Source organism: Heteronotia binoei, chromosome 21, assembly GCF_032191835.1.
Source record: "Heteronotia binoei isolate CCM8104 ecotype False Entrance Well chromosome 21, APGP_CSIRO_Hbin_v1, whole genome shotgun sequence".
NCBI classification, from domain to species: Eukaryota; Metazoa; Chordata; class Lepidosauria; order Squamata; family Gekkonidae; genus Heteronotia; species Heteronotia binoei.
In genome coordinates this window covers 85,570,262-85,588,041 of record NC_083243.1, presented here as the reverse complement: position 1 = coordinate 85,588,041, position 17,780 = coordinate 85,570,262, and the positions used below count along the sequence as shown (strand labels likewise).

The window sequence follows — 17,780 nt, the reverse complement described above, 5'->3', positions numbered from 1 at the left end:
ACCAACACTGTACCTAAACCTATCCGTACCATGACCAGGACAGAAACCAGACTGGAATGTGTCCAGTCCCAATGTGTCATCCATAAAACCCTGGAATATTAAGAGAATATATTCTCTTAATAGGCAAAGGGCTGACAAATAGTCGTTCCCTATCTCCAGTTTATTAAGAAGCTGCATTTATTCTGTGATTGGCAGTATTATTTATGCATTTATTCTGTGATTGGCAGTATTAGCTATTTCTGAAGGTAGATTAAGCTATATGTGTTCTTCCTCACTACAATCCATCCAGAGACCACTAAGGCTTTCTAGTGCTTGAAACAAAATCCTGAAAGTGCCTCCCATGTCTGGAAAAATGAAATAGGAAGGAGGAGGTACAGGAAAGGCTTACTTTGTACCTTTGGTATGCATCCTAAGCCAGCAAAAGTGAGAGGTTGTAACATTTCTCTTCTTATTTATTAAAGGCAGTCCTTATGAGCTGCTGAAGCACAAGTAATATGAGTTTGAGTAATGTATATCATTATATATTCCCAAACTATGAAGTCTGTCTGAGAGGCTTTTTAGGCAAATAGCTCATCATGGAAACCTGATTCTGTGCTGTATCACTCCCAACTACAGGTAGGGGATTGCTTGACTAAATGCTCCTCCATGAGAAAGAAATCCCTATGTATGGAAAGCTAGCATCTCAGGAAGAAGATGAGGCCAAAATCCCTTCTCCCTTTCATCTACCTTTCTGTTTAGGGCCGGGCAGAATGTTAATAATAATTATTTTAAAAACTGAATTGGCAAACAATGTTTTTAAGAGGGCCAAAATAGTTCCCAAACAAAACTTGATTTTGAACTTTACTTTTGCAGTTTGTTGTTCATCTAGAATGTTGGTACTTCAGGCATTACTTCTTTTATTGTGGTCTTTCTTTCTTGGAAGAATCCCAGCTGAGTGGAGACCACTATGTAATGATGTTTCTGAGCACAAATGTAGCTAAGTTAGAGGGAAATATTTCCTGAATTGGTCATATTGGTTGAAGATCATCCATCAGGAACGCATTATTAATTGGTACCTTGTAATAGCTGCTAACGGATATATAATTAATTAGATGGGTAGTTTAGATTAGGAGGAGGTATTATTATCCAAATTGATTTTAATTTAACTGTTAGTGGTAGGGACCAAATTAGGTTTTATTAATAAGAGCAGATAGAGCAGGTAGAAGATACTAATATTAGAATAGGAAGCACAGGACAACTGCAGAGGACATCGTCATGGTGGGAGTGGTCTGTGGCTATGGCGAAGATCAGCCAGTGATGATGTTGGGTCAGGGGATCCCAGTGCTCCTGGGGCGGGGAAAGTATAGCGGTGGGAATAGGCAAAAGTTGAAGGGAAGGAGACTGAGATATGGAAATGCTCACTCTCCTTCCAGCCTATGTCCCATCCCAATCGTGGCAGAGAGAGATTACCAAGAGAGATTACTCGCCTCCGTCCCTGATGTTGTGTAATGCCAGGTCCATTAATAATAAGACCACAGTCCCACGTGACTTCCTGCATGAGCAGGGAATGGACCTGGCTTGTGTGACCGAGACCTGGGTGCGAGAGGGGGAGACAGTAGCTCTCAAATGGCTCCACCTGGGTACTCAGTCCTCCACCAGTCACGGACTAGCGGGGGGGAGGGGTGGCACTACTTATACGGGAGGCTTACTCCTTTCGGGCACTCCCGCCCCTAATGATCACCGACATAGAGTGTACTGGCCTGTTATGGGATGTGGGGGAGAGGTTGGCTATCTGGCTGGTGTACCGACCACCTAACACACCAGCCAGTGCCTTACCATCCCTGACGGAGGCTGTAGCAGACTGGGCGCTGGAGTACCCATGGCTTTTAGTTCTGGGAGATTTCAACGTCCATGCCAATGACTCAGACTTCATACAGGCGACGGACCTGGTGTCATCCATGATGACACTAGGACTCTCCCAGCATGTAACAACTACCACTTATCAGGCCAGGCACATGCTGGATTTGATCTTCGCAGCGGGAGTTAAGGTGGACCGGATTACTACTGAGGCAGTGCCATGGTCGGACCACTATGCCCTGAAGGCCCGTATAGATGTGCCACCACAACCCTGTTTAAGCGGCGAGCGTATTTTGGCTCACCCGTGGAGCCAGATGGACCCTATGCGACTTCAGATGGCTCTGCGGGATCCTGGCCCCCTGGCAACTCGTTGGATGAACTAGCAGAGATGTGGCATCAACAATTCTCCACAGCCATTGACGAGATTGCACCCCGGCGCCCTCTTCGCCTTGCACCATGGTATACCTCAGAATTGCAGCTGATGAAATGGCAGCTTAGACGGCTAGAGAGGCAATGGCAGCGTGCCTGTGGCGAGGCGACAAGAACATCTTATAGGCTGTTTATGAAGTCCTACGAGATGGCAACCAAGGCCGCAAAGAAGACTTACTTTGTGACCCAGATTGCATCTGTGAATTTCTGCCCAGCCCAATTATTTAGCACAATTCAGACACCTACAAATTTGCCACAGAGCAAACTAAATGATAGGGGACTGGAAATTGGCTGTGAGGCCTTTGCAAACTTTTTCGCAGATAAGATCCTGTTGCTCCGCCATGTCCTCCCCACCAATTTGGATACAGTAAGTGAACTCAAAGCTCCGAATGTGTCTTCGGATAGGATCCTGGATCACTTCACTCTACTCAGCTTGGGGGAAGTAGACAAGGTCCTCTGTACTGTGCATCGCACTACCTGCAACTTGGACCCGTGTCCATCCTGGCCGATACGTGCTTGCCAGACAGAACTATGGGCCTCATTGCAGGAGATTATCAACAGGTCCTTGAGTGAAAGAACCTTTCCCATGCCTCTTAAGGAGGCGGTGGTTTGCCCTCTCCTCAAAAAACCATCCTTGGACCCGGCCACATTGGCAAACTATCGGCCGGTGTCAAACTTGGCCTTTTTGGGTAAAGTTATTGAGGGGGCAGTGGCAGTACAGTTATTTATTTTATTTTATTTATTTATTTATTTATTTGGGATTTATATCCCGCCCTTCCCACGGATGGCTCAGGGCGGCTTCCAACAATTAATCAAACTTAAAAATAAACAATTTCAAATGTAAAACAATTAAATAATTTAAACAGTTAAAACATTAAAACAGAGTAATGCAGTTTCCTATGAACAGATGGCTGGCCAGTTTCCTCAGGTTGTTATCCTAGCTAAATGTAGGCTAGGTATAGGCTAGCCGGAAGAGGGTCGTCTTACAGGCCCTGCGGAACTGCGCTAAGTCCCGCAGGGCCCTCACCTCTTCCGGCAGCTGATTCCACCATACGGGGGCCATAACGGAGAAAGCCCTTTCCCTGGTGGCTTTCAGGCGGGCTTCTTTTGGCCCGGGGATAGTGAGGAGATTTTGTGTTCCTGACCTCAGTGCTCTCTGGGGAACATGTGGGGAGAGACGGTCCTTCAGGTAGGCAGGTCCCAGGCCATATAGGGCTTTAAAGGTAATAACCAGCACCTTGTACCGGACTCGGTATATCACTGGAAGCCAGTGCAGGGTCCGAAGACCCGGCTGAATGTGTTCCCACTTTGGGAGACCCAATAACAGCCGGGCCGCGGCATTCTGCACCAGCTGCAGTTTCCGGGTCCGAGACAAGGGCAGCCCCATGTAGAGGGCGTTGCAGTAGTCCAACCTTGAGGTGACCGTAGCATGGATCACTGTTGCTAGGTCGTCGCGCTCCAGAAAGGGGGCCAGCTGCCTTGCCCGTCTAAGATGAAAAAATGCGGACTTGGCAGCGGCTGCTATCTGAGCCTCCATCTTTAAAGAAGGCTCCAATAGCACCCCCAAGCTCCTGACCCTGTCCGCCGCCATAAGCGGTGCACCATCAAAAGCCGGCAGGGGGATCCCCCTCCCCGGGCCGCGGCGGCCCAAGCAAAGGACCTCTGTCTTCGTAGGATTTAACTTCAGCCCACTCAGTCTGAGCCACTCAGCCACGGCCCGTAGTGCCTGGTCAAGGTTTTCCGGGGCGCAGACAGGCTGGCCATCCATCAGCAGATAGAGCTGGGTGTCATCAGCATACTGGTGACACCCCAACCCATACCTTCGGGCAATCTGGGCAAGGGGCCGCATGTAGATGTTAAATAACATCGGGGAGAGAACCGCCCCTTGGGGCACACCACAATCAAGTGGGCGCCTCCGAGACAGCTCCCCCCCAATTGCAACCCTTTGTCCCCGACCTTCCAGGAAAGAGGAAAGCCACTGTAAGGCCAACCCCTGAATCCCTGCGTCGGCGAGGCGGCACGTCAGTAGCCGATGGTCGACCGTGTCGAACGCCGCCGACAGGTCTAACAACATCAGCACCGCCGAGCCACCCCGATCCAGATGCCGTTGAAGGTCATCCACTAAGGCAACCAACACTGTCTCCGTCCCGTGTCCCGGGCGAAAGCTGGACTGAAATGGGTCGAGGACGGAAGTGTCATCCAGGAAGGTCTGTAACTGCTTCGCCACTGCCCTCTCAATAAGTTTACCCAGTTACAGGGGGTTTTGAATGACACTTCCATATTGGATCCATTTCAGTTCGATTTCTGGCCAGGTCATGGGACAGAGACGGTACTGGTTGCCCTCATGAATGATCTCTTGAGACATCTGGATCAAGGTGGCTCAGCAGTACTGTTGCTATTAGACCTGTCGGCTGCATTTGACACAATCGACCACCAGCTACTGTTTCACTGCTGACGTGGGGATTCAGGGGTCTGCCCTCCAATGGCTTACCTCCTTTCTTCAAGGCTGGGGACAAAGGGTGGCTATAGGGGAGCAGCTGTCCCAGAGACACCCACTTCTATGTGGCATGCCTCAGAGGGCGGTTCTCTCCCTGATGTTATTTAACATCTACATGCACCCCCTTGCCTAGATTGTCCAGAGATATGGGCTGGGTTGCCACCAATATGCAGATGACACCCAGCTCTATCTATTGATGGGGAGCCAGTCCAGCTGCGCCCTTGGAGATCTGGACCTGGCATTGCAAGCCATAGTGAAATGGCTCAGGCAGAGCAGACTGAAGTTGAATCCAGTGAAGACACAGGTCCTGTGCCTAAGTTGTGGCGGCCTGTGTAGAAAGATCCTTCTGCCGGCCTTTGATGGGACGCCATCGGTGCCAGCTTTGAAGGTCAAGAGCTTAGGGGTGCTCCTGGAGCCATCGCTGGTAATGGAGGCTCAGGTAGCAGCCACTGCCAAATCCACATTTTACCATCTCAAATGGATAAGGCAGTTGGCTCCATACCTAGAGCACAGCGACTTGGCAACAGTGATCCATGCGACAATCACCTCAAGAATTGATAACTGCAATGCCCTCTATATGGGGCTGCCCTTGACTCAAATTCGGAGGCTGCAACTGGTGCAGAATGCAACAGCCATGTTGTTAATGGAGCGTCCTGTACCGGAGCACATTCAGCCTGTGCTGGAAACATTGCACTGGTTGCCTGTGGCCTTCCAGATTCGCTTCAAGGTGCTGGTCATAACCTTTGAAGCCCTATATGGCCTGGGATCTGCCTACCTACAGGGCCGCCTCTCACCACATGTGTCCCAGAGAGCACTCCATTCAGGGTCTCAAAACCTTCTTAAGATCCCCGGACTGAAAGAGGCTCAACTGTCCAGCCCTAGAGCCAGAGCGTTCTCAGTAATAGCCTCTGCTTTGTGGAACGCCCTCCCCGAAGACATCAGGGCCCTGAGGGACCTGCCACAGTTCCACAGGGCCTGTAAGACCGAATTATTTAAACTTGCTTTTAACGGTTGAAGGGAGGTAGCTATTACTCCACAACACCAACAATCCCACTGAATTTTGTACTGAAACAAGAACATCAGAGAAATTAAAAATGTACATCTTGTTTTAGGATTGTAAATTGTAGGAATGATTGTATTATGTATATTGTTTTTAATATTTATGTAGTTTAATTAGTTGTTGTTAGCTGCCGTGAGCCCATTAGGGGAGGGTGGGATATAAATTTGATAAAATAAAAATTGCCTCTCTTCCAAATCTGGCAAAGAAAAATACAGGGGATGAGTGTGCTGAACATCACCTCCTTTATGGTGTCGGGTTGCAAATACTTCACCAGTTCAACAAAGGCAATGCATACTGTGATTCCCTTTCTAGACAATTTCTGCTTTGCCAAAAAATTAAAAAAGGGAAGGATCACACAGCACATCACCTCCTCTTAACTTGCAAAGTGCTTGCAATTGACTAGAGAAGGGGCAGCGTTATGAGGCAGACATTTCCACCTCTGAGAAATTCTTGAATGAAGGGTGCTTTCCACAACTGACAAAAATGTTTATAAAACTCTTCCCTTTCCCCTTTTCAGCTCAGACTTAGGATGCAAGGGTGTCTTTAACCAGGAAAGCATTTAAGCATGTTTGAGTACCTGCTATCTGAAGTGGGTATGCTTGATGAACTGGATAGTCTAAGAGCTTCTGAGTCTACCACAACGATATCAATGTGGGTCATTTTTCTCTTATGTAGGACTTATTTCCCAATCAGCTGTCAGTGCTGAGGCTTTGGAAATAAAATGTCCTGGGAGCTTTCTATTCTTAGCATTACTTACTATGCAGATGAAAAAGACATTCCTGTTGTTCAAGGCCTTCAACAGATTTTCTTTCCATGTAGGAGGAACATTTCTGAATCAATACAACCTATAAAAAAACTAACAAAATTCCATGTGCATAAAGCAGGATGGGCTATTTTGTAAGTGTCTTTTGATGTAATGACATTTTGTGCACTTAGTGCACAGCTGTTACTAGAGCTGCAGCCTATCACTTCTGTTGTAGAATATCCTGTTTAGCCAATACCTGCAAAAATATGTAATTACAGAAAAAAACAGTCCCTCCTCTTTACCCCTAGCCACCAGAAGGTCCACTGCAGTGCTTTACAGAAGGTAGTGGCAGCATAGGACTTCTTACAGAGTGTATCTCTCTTTTAAATGTGCCAAAAAGCAATGTTTACGCCTTCCTCCACAGCAGTGTCCTGCCATTTTATGAGCATTGTGCTTTTCAAAATGTGTGCTTCCCTTCTCCAGCTCTGGAGGAGGTATTCACCCTGACATTTTTAAAAGCAGTTATGTTTCCTCAGCCCACAGCATTTCTGTTTCTTAACTGCCTTCTATTAGCCAAGAGCTGGATGTTATACTATTGGCATTAACCAAATAAAACAGATCTATGAATGCATATACCCTTTTCCACTTATTTTTGTTTCCATATGTTGTCATTCTGAATTTTTGTATGATTTTGCTTGGATTAATAATTTGTGTATTTTCTGCATTTCTTGCATCATTTATATGCAAGTTGTTCACCACTCATATATCACACACATACACACATGCATCACAACAGAATAAAATCATACAAAAAGTGATCTGAATACATGTCAAGCAAAATTGAAATGAAGAGATATGACTTGAACCATCAAGTTTACAATATTCAGTGGCATCTCTTATTTGGAAAGGCCCCTAGTCCACTTCAGTATCCACATTTCAAGGCTGTGGTTTGTCCAACATACAAGCAGTGCTAGAGTAATGCTGTATGACATGGGATAGCTTTTCAGTGATATGTGTGTAAACATTTCGTTGATACAAATTAGCTGTACATCTTCCCTCAAGAACATGGAAATCATTCTGCAAGCAATCCCAAGGAGATAAATTGTTACATGGCAACTGGCTCTTATTTTCCAGAAGGGACACCAAAAATCACCTTCTGTAGATATACTAAGGAGACTTGATGCATTTGTGGAATATTGCTATAAGTTTTCATAACTTTCTCTCTCTTAGTCTCCATTCCCTAGCACTCCTACCTCCAGGCGGGGCTTGCAGAGGACTCTATCAGATGAAAGCATTTACAGCAGTCAAAGGGAACATTTCTTGCCCTCACGAGCTTCTCTTCTGGACCAAGCCCTGCCAAATGATGTCCTTTTCACCAGCACATATCCTTCTCTACCCAAGTCATTACCCTTAAGAAGACCATCATACACACTGGGAATGAAATCTTTACATGGTGAGTGTGTTTTCAACTTCAGCACTAGGGAAATGTCATGTATTGGTTGGCTGGTACATTTGTTAGGATAATCATACATCCTTCTTCACATTTGTAAGTTATTCCTTACCACTGTTTTGTACTGACAAACAGATTCAGAATGGCATTCCTTATCTGTTCCTTTTGTCCTCTTGAGATTAGACTACTGCTGCTGTGTGTTCCATCTCAGGCTGCCTTTTGATTGTTCCAGAAGCTTTCAAGTGAGTCAGAGCAAAGTACTGCTATTTGAAAGTGATGATTGCTGTGAGCCAATAACACCAGGGCTCTAGAATCTGCTCGACTCCTTATTAACTGATGGGGTACAATTCTAGGTGATTGATTGACCTACGCAGTTAAAAATGGCAGGTGCCAGGCATATCTTGAAAGCGCTAGAGTCAAACACATCTTAAAGATATGCTCCCTTTTAACTGTGCTATTTATAAACCCAGTCTGGAATAGAAAACAGCATTCTTCATGACTGCCCTATCATTGCAGAAGTCCCTTTCTGCAGATGATTAGTTAAAATTCAAGCATGAAAATTTTGGGAAATGCTTTAAAATCTCATTAAGAGTGGCACTTCATGACCAGAGTTGATCCACTATGATTGAATTTAGTAAAGAGAAGTCTCTCTTTAAATTTGAGAGAAAGAAAGAGCACAATTAAATTTCTTCCCTTTAAATCAGTGGACTTTGTGACTGCTTAAATTTGGCCCAACTATGTCCAGTGTACTTTTAAAAAGCAGAGATTGCAAAGCCTTTATTTATTTTTATTTATTTTTTATTTACCTTAAATTTTTATCCCGCCCTCTCCACAAGCAGACTCAGGGCAGCTAGAGCAACCTAGCTAATTGGGGAAATGTTACCAGAGCAACCTAGCTAATTGGGGAAGATTGCCTTTTATTTCAAAATGCTGGAATGGTATACTTCTGAAGCAGCCTTATTTCATCAGGGCAAACTGTTAGATAATGAATCAAGTTATGAATTGTTTGATGCTCATGCTTCTTGTATTAAAATAAATGTGTATGCTGGGTGTTTGGCTGCATAGCTCTTTGTGATATGTGTGGTGAGATCTAGCATGCAACAGTGCCTGGAGATCTGTGCAAAACAGGGTTTATTTTTTACTAGAGAACAATATGGGTTTAGAGGTTTTAGGGGTGCCTTAGATATCACTTATCCCCTGTCTTTCTTTGATGCTGCTGACTGAAAAAAAAAATTGTAGTGTTTTTTTGGCCTTTTCAATGCCATTTCCTGACAGGACATCTCTTCTAATGATCCATCATTTGATGATTTGGTGATCGCTTTCCTTTGCCACATACATTTGTAACATTAAAAAGAAACATGAAAACCTAAACAGATGATGTGAAGCTCCTCTGTGGCTGGGAATAGTGTTGGGACTGAGGGTATTATCTGAATGCCACAAGGAATTATTGCTATACCCCGTTTACAGTGCCCAGACACCACAATCCTTGTCAGGTACAGCAAAATCTCCATCTAGTTGGCCTGAGTAACCTCCATATAAGTTTAAAGTTGTGGAAAATCAGGAGGCAGAATCTTTATTTAGAATGTTTTCTCAGCTGAATGGTAGTGGGTTTTTTTTTCCTTTCCTTATTTGTTTTATTCTGTGTTGCCTCAGGAGAGTTCTCTGCCTCAGACAGCTCCCTCACAGATATCCAGGAGCAGAGAAGGCAGCCCATGCCAGACCCAGGTCTCATGCCCCTGCCTGATTCTGCTTCTGACCTAGATTGGTCAAACTTGGTAGATGCTGCCAAAGCCTTTGAGGGTAGGTATCTGCAGTTTGTTACTTCCAAAGCTTAGCCGTCATCAAACAGTTTTTACTGAGGAATTTTTTAATTTGCTCTTTCTGTCATGTCATGGATTCCCTGCTCTGAAAGCCAAGTTCTTCTTTATTTGCATTAGGATTCTTAGCAAACCAAAGTTACAGCTTTCAAATGCAATTTTGTTTACTTTGTTTTGTATGCTTCACATTTTTTTAATTGTAGCTCAAACACTGGATGTTTTCACTGCATTGCCATTAGTGAATGTTTTTAATCAATGGTTACCTATTTACAAATACCAAGACTTGTATGCACAGTCTCTTGCCATGAAGCTAGAGGATAAAAAAGGAACACTAGATTTTTAATGATGTCCTAGTCACAGCTGAAGTATGTCAGATTACTCCATGAACTGATGTGTATCAAATGTGCTGATACGCAGGACTTGAATTCAACGGGATCTCACAGGAGCACAGCTCCTGAAACTTTCTCAGGGTTCCTACTCCTCCTCCCCACCACCTACCTTGTCCATTGAACAGTAGGTGTAGCTGCAAAACAATCCCTGGATTAGAAGAGCAGGCAGTCAGCCAGCCACCAGGAGCTTTGCCCCACCCCCAGCAGTCCTCATTAACCCCTGGAGAAGCGTGCACTACCCTTTCTCCACTTCTTATATGATTTTGGGTGGCAGGCGGCTTGCTGGGCTTTTGACTGGGGGTGGGCAGGCAAGGAGAATCCCAGGTGAGCTAGGCCTGCTTGGGCTGGCTGGATCTCTAGCCAGCCCAAGCAGGCCTCACTTTCCCAGGGCTCTCCTTTCTTGCATCAGGTTGCTTTTGGCTGGTGGGGGGAGTGGCATATGCTAATAAGCTATGCTAATGAGCTCTACCACCTATTTTTCTACAAAACGATCTCTACTGATACACATTTTCTCTTGGCTGTTTTCCCCTTCCGTCTCTTGCAATACATGACCTTTGCATATCAGTAGCATTTTTTTTCTTTTGAAAATTATCACATCTTGTAAATCTCTAAACTTGTTGATACTTTGCATAAGGCAGAGGTCTTTTGTATGTTTGCATCAGAATTTAAAATGGCAATGGCCAACATGTTCAGTGCTGAGAGCTACCTAGGAAATTTTTGCCAGCTAGGATTAAAGTTTGGTCCACTATACCTGATACCAAGTAGATCTTTAAAATATCTACCTATAAATACAAACATAGCTTTATGCAGATATTCTATTAGTGATTTTCTATTAGTCATGTTTTTTTTTTCCCTTTTGAAACAGCATGCTATCTTCTGCTGTGCCACTTCTCACAGTAGCTTCTTAATCTACAGGTTGATGTTAATTTGTAGCTAAAGTTATGGCCATAATTTTTCTCCACTGGTATGCTAAACTGTTACAAAAAAGCAAAGCAAAGAGAGAGCATGATGGAAAATAGTTTTAGTGCACCTGCTCTAAGGGCTTTTCTGCCTTGGGTATTTATTGCAGCTTGGCTTAACTGCATTTTTTCCCTCCTCTCTTTACACACAGTATCCATTTGTAGTTGTTGCTCTCCTGTTTTTTTCTTGGAGTTTTAAGTCCTGTGTTTGTTTTTCAGACAAAAAAAACACAGGAGAAACTTGGAGGGGGGAAAGTGGGAGGGCAGCAGCTGAAAAATGACACTGTGTGTAAGGAGAGGGGGAAAGAATGCAGAGTTAGGAAGCTGAGCTGCAGCAAATAGGGTTGTCAGTTCCCAGGTCCGAGCGGGAAAATCCCCCAGTTTCTGGGGTTTCTCCCCATCACAGACCAGCTGGCCAGCGGAGTAAACCTAATCCCTAAACAGGAGCATCCCCATCTCAATGACATCACCGAGAAGTGCTCTCATTGTGTTGGGGATGCTGTGATTTTTGGACAAAACTCTGTGGTTTGAGGGCAGATTTACCATAGAGTTTCACCCAAAAATCAGATCGCTGCCCTTGGTATCACTAACACAATGGTTTCACTTCTGGGTGATGTCAGCGCATCACATAACATTCCCACCCACCCCTGGAATGCCCCCCCCCGCGCCAAATCCCCCTGCTGGAGCAGTGAGAGGACCTGGCAACCCTGGCAGCAAATAACCTGGTGCAGAAAAAAAACCATATTCATAAACCTGGAAGTAAGCTTTCAAGTTAAATATAATTTAGGTGGAGTGTAGATTTTTTTTATTTGGGGTGGAGAAGAATCCAAACAAGTAAAATATATGACATGCATTGGCTGGTGTCAACCTGGCCCATGATTTATGTACTCTGATAAGAGGAAAAGAAGAGGTAAGTTTTGTATTACATCCTCGCCTGGCTGAAGTTTCAGTTTGCAGGTTGGAGGAGTTGATGTGCGTTCTTCTCCCCCCTCCCTAATAAAGATGTGATTAGAGTGCATTTTTTACTTTCTTAAGCTATCTTCTCTCTTCCTCCCTTCCCTCCCTTCCTGAAGGGAAAGGTTGTGGAACATGTATGTTATGTTAATTGGATTCCACACACCATCTGGCCTTGCTGGAAGATTAGCTTACGCAAACATGGCCTAGAAAGCAAGGCAGCAAAAAAGCAACTACATATTCATCACTACTGCCACTACATATAGGACAAACTGCGGGCTATTGTCCTGTCAGTTGCACTAAGGGAGTCTTTGCAGAAATCTGCTTCTTATTGTTCTGTGAAAAGTAGTGATATTTGCACAGTAGTTTAACAACTATTTAGAGCAGAGCAAATTTTATGGTTTTGAGCCTGCTATTTTGAACTATCATTAGGACCTTTTACTATTTGATTCTTCCTTGCAGCTTCTGTGCACTACTTGTTTTTCCCAAGACAGCAAACTAGGGATAGCTTGCCCCTCTCAGGTGCTCTCCCCAATCAGGGCTCCAACATTTGGCTTAGTTACAGAAAGTTTCTTTTTGCTGTTATTGTTGACCTTCTGTTTGTGTTTGTGTGAGAGAAAACTCTCTTCTGCTACACAAAAGGTCATCTTTTCTATGGCCATCTTTCCTTCTCTCTCCAGTCCAGCGAGCCTCATTTTTTGCCACTGGTGATGAAAACCACAGACCTGTCAGTGTTGCTTCCAATAATGAGCAAGCTGAAGACCAGCTACCTGTGCAAATGACGCCTTACACAGGGTAAGTACTCTGCAGAACAGCAGAGCAGACTGGGGAAATCATTGTTGCATAACCGAGTACAAAAACTGTAGACATTTAGGATCCATTCACAGCTAATAATGGAAAATTAAATGACATAAATTCAGCCAAAGGAAACAACAATCACTGCATGTTTTTGGAAGGCTGTTCCAGGTGATGGATTTGGGGCACTATCAAAGTATTCAGTGTTTTAACTAACTGTTTTGATAATGGGGAAAAGAAGCACATTTCCCTAAATAATGTTAGGGAATCTGTCCACAAGATTGCTGTAAAACATTTGAATTATTTACTACATTTTTAAAATACACTTAGGATAGAATACCTCATTCTCCTTTCCTCCACTTTATTGTCACAATAATGCTGTAAGGTTGGTTAGTCCAAGGGAGAATAATTGGACCAAGATCACTTGATGAGCTTCATGGCCTAATGAGGACTTGAACATGAGTTTTCCCAGTCTCAGCCCAGCACCAGCACAGCTCATTTTTAGCCCAGCACCAAAAGCCAGGTGCATATAAAAGCTTGTATAGCAGTTCCAAAACCTTCTCAGGCACAACACATTTAGACCCAGTGCAAATATAGTGCTTAGCACTAACCCTAGCTTGTTGTCTTAAGCCTGGTTATGGTCCCAAATGTATAGTGAAACCATGGTTTGGGTTGTGGAAGTAACCTCTGTCCTCAGAAACATAAGAAAACATCGGAGATACCTGCTTGTCACCTTGTAAGGAAGAAATGGCTTTACTTATGTTTGTTCATTGCAAACATAAGTTCAGAATGAACAAAAGGAATTGCTGTGTCAAACAATGCACAGTTAACTTACAGAATGCCTCAGGATGTGGCTGTGGTCGCTAATTTAGGTGACTTTACAGAAGAATTTGTTCTATTGATAGCTTTTAGTTGTGTTATTTAAATGTAACCTGAACAAAGCAAAAGAGAGCTTCACCCTTTCCTGGTACCTTTGAATGCCAGATGCTGGGGACATATAATTGAAGGATGGCTGCCTTCATGCCCTGTGTAGCTTTACAGCAGCATATTAATGGCATAAACAGGATGTTTAATAAGAATGATCCTTGGTTTGATCCAGCAGGGCTGTTCTTATGTCTTCAAGGATTGCAGTTGGTTCTTACAACAGATTATGGTTCCAGGCTTAACACTTAACCATTGTCAAAGATAGCAAACCATAGTTAAGCAGTTTGTCTCTATAAGGCCAGAGAGAATCATTCAGTAAAGTGTGTAACTCAGTGTTCTGTCTTCTTCCCACAGTAAAGATTCTCCTCCTTCTCTTGCCTCTAAAGTTAACCAGCTGGAAGGAATGCTGAGAATGCTACAAGAGGATTTAAAGAAGGTAAAAATATTTTTAAAGGAACTTTGAGACAATTTCTATTTTACATGTTTAATTATCAAACTTGCTCTGATTTGTAATGCTCCCAGGCTTTATTTCAAAATGAGCTCTTCTGTCCTTGGAGTGTAACCCGAGGTTCAGTTAAATCTCAATAGTATGGGATAAAACCAGCAGATGTACTTTCTAAGCTAGGAAAAGCATGTAGTTGTACTGCTGGCTGATGCAGAAAAGATCTTGCTTAGTGTTTGCCATGCACTGCTAGCTCAGCTTTACAGTCTTCAGTTCAACACTAGGCAAGCTAGCTTGTGTAGTAAGTTTTAACAGAAGCCATGGATTGAAGGAGAGAATCTAGGAGATTTAACCGCAGGGCTGAACTAGGAGGCACCTCTTTCTTTCATAGGGTTTTAAGTGGCTAGGCAGAGAACCTGGACGTGCAGTTACAATGCCATAGTATTTCCAGTGAATTAGAGGGATCCTTGTCTAATGAAGCGGTAACTACAGGGATTGTGATATCAAGTCCCTATGTGAGACCTTGTCTCTTTCCTCATTCCCCAGGAAAAAGAAGACAAGGCAAATCTGCAGGCTGAAGTGCAGCATTTGCGAGAAGACAATATGCGGTTACAAGAAGAGTCCCAGAATGCCTCTGAGAAACTGAAGAAATTCACTGAATGGGTTTTCAACACAATTGATATGAGCTAAGAATAGCACACAAATGTTGGCAAGAATATATATACATCTCTGTAGTGGGACTCAGCTTTAATACCACCTTTGAGAGCCCAGTCAGAGCACTTTCACATCTTTCATATTCTATTACCCTTTTTTCCATCTCTGCAAAGCACTCAGAACTATTGCAGATCAATAATCATTTTCTGCCTTTTGTAGGAATAAAAGCAAAAATAAAAGTAATTCTAAAGAAAATAAAAGTTTAACTGCTAAAATGTGAATGTCTTTATTTTTATTTTTTTGCACATTCTCTTTACCTATTCTGTACAAAAGTGATTTGGAGAATGGACCAGAATAACTGTCCATCTGCCTCTATTTATTTCTATTCACTCCTTTGTATCAGTTTCCGATTAATCCGCTTTATCCTTGCTGCTTTGACAAATATTATTACAACTCCTAGAAAACTTAGAAAGATGCTTATTTTTTGCTGCTTCCTTTCTCTGGTTTCTGAAGTAAACCACAGGCAAGAGGATGTGAACTATGTTTTGGGTGTCTCCTTGATCATCTTTAGTGGTATCTCCACACCTGTTGAATAGAGCCATTGCCCGTAGTGTATGTGTGCACGCGCACGTATGTACAGTGCAGCCTGCAGAGGCTTGAGCCATGGCTGTGGCAAGTTATCCAGTTCTGGTTTTTGCATCTTGTCTTTTGCATTAGTTAGTCATGGTTGTCTGCTTCATTATCCTAGGGAAGCAAGAGTTTACCATTCACCACTTTGGTATGCTAAATTGGCACCCTTTCTCAGGCTGCGTGATAAAAGAGAATACCCACAACTGCTGTAGGAAATAGCCCCTGTGTCTTCCTGCTGAGGGACCTGTTGCATCTACATTTAGCAGGTGCCAAAATATATTTGAGATTTTGTAAATGCTGTCTACTCAATCCTGCTGAGCTGCCAAAGAGAGCTGTGATTCCACCATCAGTTATGCATCACTGTGCAGGTGCTTTGGTAGCCTCATGAAAATGAAGGAAGTAAGACATGAGATCTTTCCCCATACCAAAAAACTCAGCTTACAAACATTTTGTCAGGCTTTCACCATCCTTTCTAGTCCCCAAAAGCTTATGGGGTGCCACAGAAAGAAAACAAAGGAGATGATGCTGCATTGCAGGCAACATGGCACAAGCTCTTATACAGAATCACTGTACCATGCCTTGGAAAACACAGTGAAACAACAGCTACTGCAATAAAGGGTTCTGGTTCCACTGCACTTTTAACAGTTCAGTAGATACGTGCTGCGACTATAGACCATGCAAACCTGTACACAGTTTCTAGAAATCACATGTCTAGACATCATTGACTTTGATGGAACTTACAAATATAGTATTGTAGCTTTAACAGAATATATCAGTATTCTTGCCCATGAATTCTTTTTTGGCACTCTTACATATATAAAAAGTTAACAAAGCAAATTAACAATTACGATGTTGTGTGGCAGGCCTTTGACATAAGTAAATCTTTTTAATAGGGTGAGAAAACCCTATGAGAGGAAACAATTAGATGGCTTCTTAAAATGATCAAAGTTATCTTTTTTATTTTTAGAAATGAAATTAATTACAAAACCAATATTCTTAAATCTCCTAAGAGTCGGTTTCCCAGTGAAACTAACTAATGTGAAATACGCTGACAGGCTAACTTGCCATAAAATATCACACTAGGGATAAGCTCTTAAGTGTTGGTGGGGAAAAACTTGTGTGTGCTGCACCTGCCTAAGCATTGTTTCAAGTGGCATGTGGTGAACTTAGTGACCTTCTCTGCATGCAACCCAACTGAATTAAATCCATAGTATTTTTTCCTCCACATTGCCTCATTGAAAAGTGACAGCCCATGTCTACTCATTTCATGAACATGTCTATCCCCTTGTGCTCCAGCCACTTTTCATTGCTGGAAAATGTTCTTAACCACTGCCATTGAGTCTTCCTAGCCTTTTTTAATATGCATTTTCATAATTTTAATAACTGTACGAACCCAGATGGTTTGCTTTGACCTAAAGCTTCATTTGTGGTGATAATCCCCTTGGAATGTGCTTCTGATAATATTTTGCCATGGAAAAGGGATTGGTTTGAAAGTATTTCTGGAGTGCTTCTGCAAAAAGCTAGAATGTCCTAGGTATTTTTTTTAATAACTTGTATGAAGGAGATCTATATAATGCCTGATGTAATTTGTAAATGAGAAGTATTGCTAACATCTCTAAGCATCCTGACTTACTTTTTTCTCTTTTTTATTTTATTTTAAAACATTGGGACTTGGGGCAGACTATTTATTAGAGTTTTGCAACAGAGTTCTTGTATCAAGCCTCTAAAAGGCTACTTGTAAAAAATGACAATAAAATTCATTTTAAAGGATCTTCTAAAACGATATTCTGTTTGTTTTTATTCTTTGAGCTTCACTTACATGATTGTTCACCATATTGCCTACATCAGAATCACTGGGTGCACATTTTCCTTGTATCACAACCCAATGGTTGCTTTTGCCTTTTTAAAAAAAATCCTTATTACGTTTGATATGTGGTTTGATGGAGGAAAATGTAAAGATTGTATTTTCAGGCACATTTGTCTTCAAGAACAAGAAAACCCTTTTAGATCACAGATATGCTTGGATCTTCTGCCATAACATACTCATCTATCCACCATCCGTTCTAGAAAACAGTTTGTCAAAAACTGGTGAAAAGGTTACTCTGGGATAAAGTACAATATTTCCATAGGCACAAGGTGATCTATCTACAGAACATGACTTTCATGGTTTAGCCTCTCCTGAAGCAGCCCTGAATGCCG

The 17,780-nt window shown here is 43.0% G+C and overlaps 1 protein-coding gene across 1 annotated transcript in view; it reads left to right on the top strand.

Annotated features, from left to right (window-relative positions):
* The window catches only part of SIPA1L1 (signal induced proliferation associated 1 like 1), a 347,094-nt gene extending 329,733 nt beyond the window's left edge, over nt 1-17,361 (top strand). Inside the window, exons 21-25 of the mRNA XM_060262825.1 lie at nt 7,798-8,020; nt 9,671-9,817; nt 12,817-12,931; nt 14,210-14,291; nt 14,844-17,361. Of these exons, the coding sequence (XP_060118808.1) occupies nt 7,798-8,020; nt 9,671-9,817; nt 12,817-12,931; nt 14,210-14,291; nt 14,844-14,987 (711 nt within the window). The 3' untranslated portion in view covers nt 14,988-17,361. The remainder of the gene's footprint in view (nt 1-7,797; nt 8,021-9,670; nt 9,818-12,816; nt 12,932-14,209; nt 14,292-14,843) is intronic.
* The last annotated feature ends 419 nt before the right edge of the window (nt 17,362-17,780 follow it).